Genomic DNA, 11,326 nt, shown 5'->3' on the forward strand with positions numbered 1-11,326 from the left:
GCGGGTCCCCTTCTGCGGCGGGTCCGTTGTCCTCTTCGGCGGGTCCGTTGTCCTCTTCGGCGGGTCCGGCGTCCTTCTGCGGCATCCTCACTTCCTCCCTGCTCGTTTCCCGCGCCGAGTTTTGAATACTGCGCCAGCATATACCGAGCGCAGTACACTCGGGCAGGCTCGGCAACTGTCGCGCTCACGTCCTGTACGTCCAGGACGTGACCGCGGAAGAAGCCGAGACTGGCCGACTATACCCGAGTGTACTGCGCTCGGTATATGTCGGCGCAGTATTCAAAACTCGGCGCGGGAAAGCAGGTATCGGCGTATATCGCGCACCCATGATTTTGCCCTGATTTTCAGGGCAAAAAAGTGCGCGATATACGCCGATAAATACGGTAATAAAACAAAAAAAAATGTACACAAGTACTCACAGCCTTCGCTCAATACTTTGGTACACATTGCAGCCTCAGGTCTTTTGAGTATGACGCTACAAGCCTGGCACCCCTATTTTTGGGCAGTTTCTCCCAATTATTCTTTGCAGGACCTCTGAAGCTCCATCAGGTTGGATGGGAAGTGTCGGTGCACAGCCATTTTCAGATCTCTCCAGAGGTGTTCAATCGGGTTCAAGTCTGGGTTCTGGCTGGGCCACTCAAGGACAATCACAGTTGTCCTGTAGCCATTTCTTGGCTGTGTGCTTAGGGTCATTGTCCTGTTGGAAGATGAACCTTCACCCCAGTCTGAGGTCCAGAGTGCTCTGGAGCAGGTTTTCATCAAGGATATCTCTGATCATTGCTGCATTCATCTTTCCCTCGATCCTGACTAGTCTCCTAGTTCCTTCCGCTGAAAAACATTCCTACAGCATGATGCTGCCACCACCGTGCTTCACTGTAGGGATGGTATTGGCCAGTTGATGAGCGGTGCCTGGTTTTCTCCAGACATGACACTTGCCATTCAGGCCAAAGAGTTCAATCTTTTTTTCATCAGACCAGAGAATTTTGTTTGATGGTCTGAGAGTCCTTAACCCCCGCCGCACGACTATTTACGTCCGCACAATGGCACGGACAGGCAGAAGGACGTATATATGCGTCCTTGCCTTCTAGCGGGTGGGGGGTCCGATCGGAACCCCCCCCCCCCCCGCTGCGTGCGGCGGGCGGATTCCCTCAGGGAGCGATCCGGGACGACGGCGCGGCTATTCGTTTATAGCCGCTCCGTCGCGATCGCTCCCCGGAGCTGAAGAACGGGGAGAGCCGTGTGTAAACACGGCTTCCATGTGCTTCACTGTGGCGGCGCATCGATCGTGTCATCCCCTTTATAGGGGAGACACAATCGATGACGTCAGACCTACAGCCACACCCCCCTACTGTTGTAAACACACACTAGGTGAAGCCTAACACGTTCAGCGCCCCCTGTGGTTAATGGTCCCAAAAATGTGTCAAAATTGTCCGAAGTGTCCGCCATAATGTCGCAGTCACGAAAAAAATCGCTGATCGCCGCCATTAGTAGTAAAAAATAAAAATAAAAAAATTATAAAAATGCAATAAAAATATCCCCTATTTTGTAAACGCTATAAATTTTGCGCAAACCAACCGATAAACGCTTATTGCGATTTCTTTTTACCAAAAATAGGTAGAAGAATACATATCGGCCTAAACTGAGGAATTTTTTTTTTTTTTATATATATATATGTTTTTGGGAGATATTTATTACAGCAAAAAGTAAAAAAATATTGAATTTTTTTCAAAATTGTCGCTCTATTTTTGTTTATAGCGCAAAAAATAAACGCAGAGGTGATCAAATACCACCAAAAGAAAACTATTTGTGGGGAAAAAAGGACGTCAATTTTGTTTGGGAGCCACGTCGCACGAGCGCGCAATTGTCTGTTAAAGCGACGCAGTGCCGAATTGTAAAAATGCCTTTGGTCATTTAGCAGCATATTGCTCCGGGGCTTAAGTGGTTAAGGTGCCTTTTGGTAAACTCCAGGCTGGCTGTCATGTGACTTTTACTGAGGAGTGGCTTCTGTCTAGCCACTCTACGGTAAGCGGCGGAGATGCCGGGTAGGGGGGGGGCCACCTTTCCCGTTTTTATCCTAAAGTGGACCACGCGCCGTGAATAAAAATACCAGCTATCTGGTGCCATTACAGTATTTAACTTCAAAGTAGCAACATATATCCACGGTGGGCAGTGGTTAAAGATGTGTTTGTGTTTTTTTTTATCTATAATCAAATTTCCTAGAAATATACATTTTATTTTTGTTTACTTCATAGCTAAAGAAGTTCAGACCCGATGGAGATCTCTTAAAGATTGCTTCAGGAGGGAGCTCACGTTACAGAAGAAACTAGAAAAAAGTGGAATACCGACAAATCGGAGGAGGAAGTATATCCACTATGATGGCCTTCTGTTCCTGGAACCCACCATGAAGCTCAGAGAGTAAGTAAAATACATGCAGAGTTTTATTTTTCATTTGTTTTATTTTTCTCTGATTTCATAAACTGATCGATTTTGTTTTTCAGCACGCTTAACACGGCGCCTGCTGCCCCCAACGTCACCAAGGATCCGATTGACATCCAGCAGCCAATCGATGTCGATCAAGTAGCAGCCAGCCCCACGCTACAGCCGCCGCTACCGCTGCCCCTCCGGCTCCCGCCGGCTCAGACCTTGGTGCGCGCCTCGGCCCTGTCATCGCCAAAAAAGAACAAGAAAAAAGCGCCAAACAAAAATGAGAACGAGTGGGAGAGGCAGCTGCTCAGCGTCATGGGCACGCTTCGGAAAAAGACAGATGAGAAAATGGATTCAGACGAGATTTTCCTAAAAAGCTTGCTGCCGTTCGTCAGAAAAGTTCCAGAGGACAGAAAGATCGACATGCAGCTCAGCTTGATGCACGTGGTGAAAAAGTTCATGGAGCCGGTGCAAAAGAAACCACAAACTCCAAAATGGCAAAACTCCACATACGTTCCCCAGCACGCACAGTCTTGCGATAAAAACTCGGCCACGCCCTCCCGTACAAACCTCAACCATCCCCCGACATCGCCTCAACCCTTGTGTCCTGCCTATGAACCCTCCCCCACCACTCGGTCACAAACATTTAATTACTCTCAGGAGCAAAAGGCATTACCTGCCCCCCAGCCATATTCATCCCCATCATCCTCCTCCTCTTCCAACCGGTCTCCCCAAAGTCATCAGGACTCTCCGTACTACTTTGATTTATAGTACAGGAACCTCTCTATCGCAAACATATTTTTTTATAGATCTATATTATTTTTTTTATATTGTTATTTATATTGCCCTGACATTTGTTAGAGGTTGTTTCACTGGGCAGTTGTAGAGAAATGATCGTTTAACACCCAACCCATTGTTTGCAGCTACCCTCCTGTATTGCAGTAGGAAGGTATCAAGTAAAATGGTGTAGAATGAATTTTCCGTCTTGGTGGGGTTATTTAATGCAAAAAAAAATAAAGCGCTCTGTAAGACGCTCTGCAACGTCCACAGACACAGCGGGAGGACATTGCAGGATCCTGGGGACAGGGGCCCAGATTCAGGTACATTTGCGCTTTATTTGCGGAGGCACAGGGCAACGATTTTGCCCCCGCAAATATTTTGCGCTGCCCTCGATTCACGGAGTAGTAGCTCCGTAAATTGCGAGGGCGCGCCGGCAAAATTGCCCGGCGTAAGCGCGCGCAATGTAAATGACCCCGCCGGGGGCGGGAATCATTTAAATTAGGCGCGCTCCCGCGCCGAGCGTAGAGCGCATGCTCCGTCGGGAAAATTTCCCGACGTGCATTGCGGCAAATGACGTCGCAAGGACGTTTGCTTCAAAGTGAACGTGAATGGCGTCCAGCGCCATTCACGATTCACTTACGCAAACGACGTAGATTTTAAATATCGCGACGCGGGAACGTGGGTATCCTATAGCATTGGCTGCGCCTGCTATTAGGATGTGTAACCTTACGCGAAACCCGACGTACGCAAACTACGTAATTTGCTCGCGCAACGTTGTGAATCGGTGTTAGTATGCAATTTGCATACTGTACACAGATCACAATGGGAGCGCCCCTAGCGGCCAACGCAAGAATGCAGCCTAAAATCTGCGTGGCATAAGAGCCTTATGCCACACAGATTTTAGGCTGCAGTCGGCGTAGCGATGTTCCTGAATCAGGAGCATTCGCTACGCCAGAGCAAGTAAGCAATTGCGCTGTGTAACCTATGGTTACACAGGCGCAATTGCGTCTTGAATCTGGCCCATGGTAAGTAACTTTGCCAGGATCCCGCGATGCGATCCCGAGTGTGGCTCGGTTATCGCTTTTGGTAGTGAAAATTTCCCCCCGAGCCACGCTCGTGAATACCGCCAGGGAGGTTAAAAAGCATTGGATCGTTTCATAATTGCTTGTCATGTTGCAACAATCCCGACATGATTAGCCATTTAACCACTTGTCCACCGTGCTGTAGCCGAATCACTGGATACAGCACGGCTGTCTAGTTCTGGGATGCCATCATATGATGGTTTCCCTTCATGGTGGACGCTGCTGGGTACTGGCATCGATCTCTGTGCGGGACACTGGTCACAGAATGAGGTAGAGAGCCAATCGGCTGCTCTTTACCACGTGATCAGCTGTGTCCAATCACAGCTGTTCACTGAACTAAACAGATGGTGATCGGCTGTCAGCATGTGGATCGGAGAAGAGAGCCGATGATCAGCATCCCTAAATGGGACATCTACACTGATAATCAGTGCACTCCCACCAGTGCTTCCTCATCAGTGTCACCTATTTATTATATTTATTTCAGGTACTTGTATAGCGCCGGCAATTTACGCAGTGCTTTACATTTGCATTATACAGTCCCTGCCCTCAAGGAGCTTGCAATGTAAGGTTCCTAACGCACATTTTTTTACATACAGTCCTAGGGCCAATTTAGATAGGAGCCAATTATCCTACCAGCATGTCTTTGAAGTGTGGGGGGAAGCCCACTCGGACACAGGGAGAACATGCAAACACCAGACAGGCAGGACCGGTGCTTCCACTAGGCAAACTAGGAAGCCGCCTAGGGCGCACAACTGCCTAGGGGCGCCCGGACACTGGTTTCCCTCCGTGTCTGCAGGCTGCAGCATGTAACTAACTCAGTCCCAGGAGGCTGCTCCGTCCAACCGGTGGTGTAATTAGAGGTGCATCGCAGAACTAAAACCAGCGCTAGAGGAGGCCGATGCTTCCTGTCACATGGGTAGGGTCAACGGGGTGGAGTCCAATGGGGGGTGACAAAATTCGGTTTCGCCTAGGGTTGATGTCCAAAGTCTGGCCCGCTGGCCACTTGTGGCCCCTGTGACAGTTTTATACGGCCCACTGGTAATTTGTGTGTGTGTGTGTGTGTATATATATATATATATATATATATATATAATGTGGCCACATAAGACCGTATTTATCATTCCTTGGAGGAGACAGCGAGGGGGCGGGACAAGTGCCGTCAGATTACGTACAGGAGAATTTCCTGTTTACTCGGCGGCCTCTGTAATATGAAGTCCCATCTGCTGGGCTGGCATTGGACGACTGTTCTGCCTATCATAGGAGGCTGGACTTTGTATTAAAGAGGCTGCCGAGTAAAGAGGAGATTCTCCTGTAAGTAATCTATTGGCGCTCGTCCAGCCCGCCTCCCTGTCCCCTCCGAGGCTGCAGATGGGCATGGATCAGGCTGCACTGATGGCACTTGTGAGGCTGCTTTCATGGCAATGGTGAGGCTGCAGAATGGCACCGATTAGGCTGCATTGATGGGCACTGACCCTTATTTTGCTTCACAGTTCGTTGTTTACATTTATTTTTTTATTTTTCCTGAAACTTCCTTCTTGGGGCCCCTTTCATACTGGGGCGGTTTGCAGGCGCTATTGCGCTCAAAATAGCGCCTGCAAATCGACCTGCAACAGCCCATGCTGTTTCTCCAGCAGTGTGCTGGCAGGACAGCAAAAAAAGTCCTGCTAGCCGCATCTTTGAAACAGTGTGTATACCGCGCCTTTACCGCTCCTGCCCATTGAAAACAATGGGCAGGAGCGGCTATATCCCTTTCTCGGTCGCTAGCAGGGGGTAAAACCGGCCCACTAGAGGCCGGATAGCGACGCAAAATTAGCGGTAAAACCATGTTAAAAATAGCGGCGCTTTACCGCAACCGCACCTCCCGCCCCAGTGTAAAAGGGGTCTTAAAGTGAAGGGGCGTGTTATACGGCGATTAAATACGGTATATCCAAATAACATGCCCAAGGTTATCCTTGGTTCTGAGTGGCGCTCTGGAATTCGTTGGGGGGGCCACAAAAGAGATATTTTATCTCTATCTCTATCCAAATAACACACCCAGGGCCAGATTCACAAAGAGATACGACGGTGTATCTCCAGATACACCGTCGTATCTCTGACTTACATTGGTCCTACCTATGCATCTGATTCATAGAATCAGTTACGCATAGATAGGACTAAGATCCGACAGTGTTACACTGTCGGATCTTGTTTTCAATTTGAAAATGGTGCCGGGGGGCGTTCCCGCTGATTTACGTTGAATAATATGTAAATCAGCGAGATACGCAAATTCACCAACGTACGCGGACCCGACGCAGTGTTCTTACGTCGTTTCCCTAGCGGCTTTCCCGGCGTATACTTACCCCTGCTTCGATGAGGCGCAGCCAATGTTAAGTATAGCCGGCGTTCCCGCGTCGAATTTGAATTTTTTAACGTCGTTTGCGTAAGTCGTTCTCGAATACGGACGGACGTCGTTTACGTAAGCGTCGAAACCACTGACGTCCTAGCGATGTCAGTGGGAGCAATGCACGCCGGGAAATTTCGCGGACGGCGCATGCGCATTTAAATCGGCGCGGGAACGCGCCTGATTTAAATAGTACACTCCCCCTAGCCGCGGAATTTGAATTCCGCCGGGGGATTTGCGATCCGCCGCAAGTTTGGAGGTAAGTGGTTTGTGAATTACCCACTTGCCTCCCAAACTTGCGGCAGCGGATCTTAAATCAGGTAGATCGAGCGGATCTAAAGATCCGCTGATCTACGTGAATCTGGCCCCCAAGCTCATCCTTGGACTCTTTACCGCATTAAGCCACAAAGGCAAGAGAATTCTTGTTGGTCAGTGTATTGGTTAATATTGCATTTTAATGATTCAAAGAATGTCGGGCAAAATTGTTGGCTCATACGCATGTTCACTTCATCAAATCTGGCCCTCCTTGAAAAAAGTTTGGACACCCCTGGCCTAGGGTGTCAAAAATCCTTGCGCCAGCTCTGCAGACAGGGATGATATCGTGGTTGGCATTCGAACCAACAACCCTTTTGCTGCAAGGTAAAAGTGCTACCAGTGCCCATCAACGCAGCCCCATTAGCGCACATCAGTAAGAGAAAAATGTACCCATTTGCAAGATTTTTTATTTTATTTTGGTCTTTGTATACCAAAAAAAAAAACAGAGGTGATTAAATACCACCAAAAGAAAGCTCTATTTGTGGGGGGGGATGTGATAAAAATGTTATATTTGTGCAGTATGACCGCACAATTGTCATTCAAAGTGTGACAGCACTGGAAGCTAAAAATTGGTCTGGGCAGCAAGGGGGTGAAAGTGCCCGGTATTGAAGTAGTTAAAAAGCATTCGCATGAGATGTATGCCTCCACATCTGTGCAAATTAATCAAGTGCATAAATATGCATGCACATGACATCTAAGAAAGTACACCAAATGAATATGTCCATTCAAAAAAAATTTTTTTTTACAACATCAACAAAACACATTTTAATCATATATCAAACTAAGCATGGTGAAGGGCATCTTACCAAATTTCATTATACAGACACTGATCCGAAGAAATTAATCCTTAACCACTTAAGCCCCGGACCATTTTGTTGCTAAATGCCCAGGCCAGGTTTTGCGATTCGGCACTGCGTTGCTTTAACAGACAATTGCGCGGTTGTGCGACGTGGCTCCCAAACAATATTGGCGTCCTTTTTTCCCCCTTTCTTTTGGTGGTATTTGATCACCTCTGCGTTTTTTTATTTTTTGCGCTATAAACAAAAATAGAGCGAAAATTTTTAAAAAAATGCAATATTTTTTACTTTTTGCTGTAATAAATATCCCCCAAAAACATAAATATATATAAAAAAAAAATTTTTCCCTCAGTTTAGGCCGATACGTATTCTTCTACCTATTTTTGGTAAGAAAAATCGCAATAAGTGTTTATCAATTTGGTTTGCGCAAAATTTATAGCGTTTACAAAATAGGGGATAGTTTTATTGCATTTTTATAAATTTTTTTTTTTTTTACTACTATTGGCGGCGATCAGCGATTTTTTTCGTGACTGCGACATTATGGCGGACAATTTTGACACATTTTTTGGACCATTGTCATTTTCACAGCAAAAAATGCATTTAAATTGCATTGTTTATTGTGAAAATGACAGTTGCAGTTTGGGAGTTAACCACAGGGGACGCTGTAGGAGTTAGGGTTCACCTAGTGTGTGTTTACAACTGTAGGGGGGTGTGGCTGTAGGACTGACGTCATCGATCGAGTCTCCCTATAAAAGGATCACTCGATCGATGCAGCCGCCACAGTGAAGCACGGGGAAGCCGTGTTTACATACGGCTCTCCCCGTTCTTCAGCTCCGGGGAGCGATCGCGACGGAGCGGCTATAAACGAATAGCAAGCCGTCGTCCCGGATCGCTCCCCGAGGTAAGCCGCACGCAGCGGAGGGGGTCCCGATCGGACCCTCGACCCGCTAGAAGGCAGGGACGTATATATACGCCCATCTGCCTGTACGTGCCATTCTGTGGACGTAAATAGGCGTGCGGCGGGCGTTAAGTGGTTAAAGGGGTTGTAAAGGAAACATTTTTTTTTTTTTTGCTGAAATTACTGTTTACAGGGTATAGAGACATAGGTCCGGATTCACGTACAGCGGCGCATAGTTATGCCGGCGTAGCGCATCGAATATACGCTACGCCGACGTAGCGCAGATCGGCAAACACAGTATTCACAAAGCACTTGCTCCCAACGTTGCGCCGGCGTAACGTAAATTCGTAGGCGTAAGCCGGCCTAATTCAAAGTAGGTGGAAGTGGGTGTGATTCATTTAAATGAAGCGTGACCCCATGCAAATAATGGGCCGAACGAACGGCGCATGCGCCGTCCCGTGGACGCATCCAAGTGTGCATGCTCAGAATCATGTGGGAAATACTCCTTAAGCTACGTCGAATCACTGCCTACGAGGTGAACGTAACCTACGCCCATCCCTATTCACGTACTACTACGTAAACAACGTAAAATACGACGGCTGGTCCATACCTTTGCATGAGTTGCGCCTCATAGATGGGGAATAACTATACGCCGAACGTAAGCCTTACGTAAACCACGTATAATTTATGGTGCCGGGCGCAAGTACGTTCGTGAATCGGCGTATCTTCCTCATTTGCATATTCAAATCGTAAATCAATGGCAGCGCCCCTTACGGCCAGCGTAAATGTGCGCCCACTATACGACGGCGTAGGAAACTTACGTCGGTCGTAGGAAGCCTATTTTCAGGCGTATCTAGTTCTGTGGGCATGGGCGCACAGATACGACGGCGCACATTTACACTTACGCGGCTTATCTCGAGATACGTCGCGTAAGTGCTACGTGAATCCGGGCCATAATAGTTAACTGATTCCTTTTAAAAATAGATAAAAATCAATAATATAATGTACCTGTAGTTTCAGTTTCGTTTTTCATCTAATTTCATTCTTCTGTGAAGTATAGAGACACAGAGCCAATACAGGGCAGTGTTTGTTTTTAAAATGTAACTGATTGGTTCTGAGAGGTTTTAGACATACAGTAAAAGCTCCCATGACTTTTTTCATAAGCAAACAGACAACCAGGAAGTGTCCAGAACAGAGAAGGATTACAGCAACATCATAGCAAAAACGAACAATGAGGACATGAAACCAGGACTGCAGTAAGGTAAAGGAAGCTAAAAAAAATTCCTTTAGTGACCCTTTAAATAGAGGGACTAGGTCCAAACTGAACAGGAGGAAACCATTTTCTGTCCATACTAACCATAGAGGAGGGAGCTGCTCCTCTGTGGATTGTATGGATGAAAAATTCTTTACAATCACTTTAATCTTTTTGGATCGGTGTAATTAAAAAGTCTTGTTTTTCTCTTTTCGTCCATGGACGGACACAGCCTCCTTAAATCTTGACTTGTGGGTTATGTTCTGTGTATTTGGAGAGGACTAGGCAGACATGTTAGATATTTAAATACATGTAACTTAACCACTTCCCGACCTCTGCATGTAAATGTACAGGCACATGGGCGTGAATGTACGTCCTTGCCTATTAGCGGGTGGGGGGTCCGATCTACATGCGGCGGTCGGGTTCGCTCGGGGAGCGATCCGGGACCACGGCGCGGCTATTTGTTTATAGCCGCTCCGTCGCGATCGCTCCCCGGAGCTGAAGAACGGGGAGAGCCGTATGTAAACACGGCTTCCCCGTGCTTCACTATGGCGGCGCATCGATCGACCTTTATAGGGGAGACACAATGGATGACGTCAGTCCTACAGCCACACCCCCCTACAGTTGTAAACACACACTAGGTGCACCCTAACTCCTACAGCGCCACCTGTGGTTAACTCCCAAACTGCCACTGTCATTTTCACAATAAAGAATGCAATTTAAATGCATTTTTTGCTGTGAAAATGACAATGGTCCCAAAAATGTGTCAAAATTGTCCGAAGTGTCCGCCATAATGTCGCAGTCACGAAAAAAATTGCTGATCGCCGCCATTAGTAGTAAAAAAAAAAAATTAATAAAAATGCAATAAAACTATCCCCTATTTTGTAAACGCTATAAATTTTGCGCAAACCAATCGATAAACGCTTATTGCGATTTTTTTTTTACCAAAAATAGGTAGAAGAATACGTATCGGCCTAAACTGAGGGAAAAAATGTTTTTATATATGTTTTTGGGGGATATTTATTATAGCAAAAAGTAAAAAATATTGCATTGTTTTCAAAATTGTCGCTCTATTTTTGTTTATAGCGCAAAAACTAAAAACCGCAGATGTGATCAAATACCACCAAAAGAAAGCTCTATTTGTGGGGAAAAAAGGACGCCAATTTTGTTTGGGAGCCACGTCGCACGACCGCGCAATTGTCTGTTAAAGCGACGCAGTCCCGAACTGTAAAAACACCTTGGGTCTTTAGGCTGCATATTGGTTCGGGGCTTAAGTGGTTAACAGAGTTGAACAGCCCCGCCCAGGGGGCAGTCCCTCTGGTCATAACCCCTCACCCTGCAGCCAGCTGATCATTTTTTTTTCCTGCCTAGTAGAGGAGTAGGACCTGGCTCCCTTTG

General features: G+C 46.9%; 1 protein-coding gene across 1 annotated transcript in view; it reads left to right on the forward strand.

The window, feature by feature from the left end:
* Window positions 1-3,400, forward strand: part of LOC120914343 — a 37,891-nt gene extending 34,491 nt beyond the window's left edge. The window contains exons 9-10 of the mRNA XM_040325008.1: window positions 2,253-2,415; window positions 2,499-3,400. Coding sequence (XP_040180942.1) covers window positions 2,253-2,415; window positions 2,499-3,195 — 860 coding nt within the window. The 3' untranslated portion in view covers window positions 3,196-3,400. The remainder of the gene's footprint in view (window positions 1-2,252; window positions 2,416-2,498) is intronic.
* Window positions 3,401-11,326: the final 7,926 nt, after the last annotated feature.

The sequence above is a fragment of the Rana temporaria genome, chromosome 9 (assembly GCF_905171775.1).
Source record: "Rana temporaria chromosome 9, aRanTem1.1, whole genome shotgun sequence".
Taxonomy (NCBI): Eukaryota; Metazoa; Chordata; class Amphibia; order Anura; family Ranidae; genus Rana; species Rana temporaria.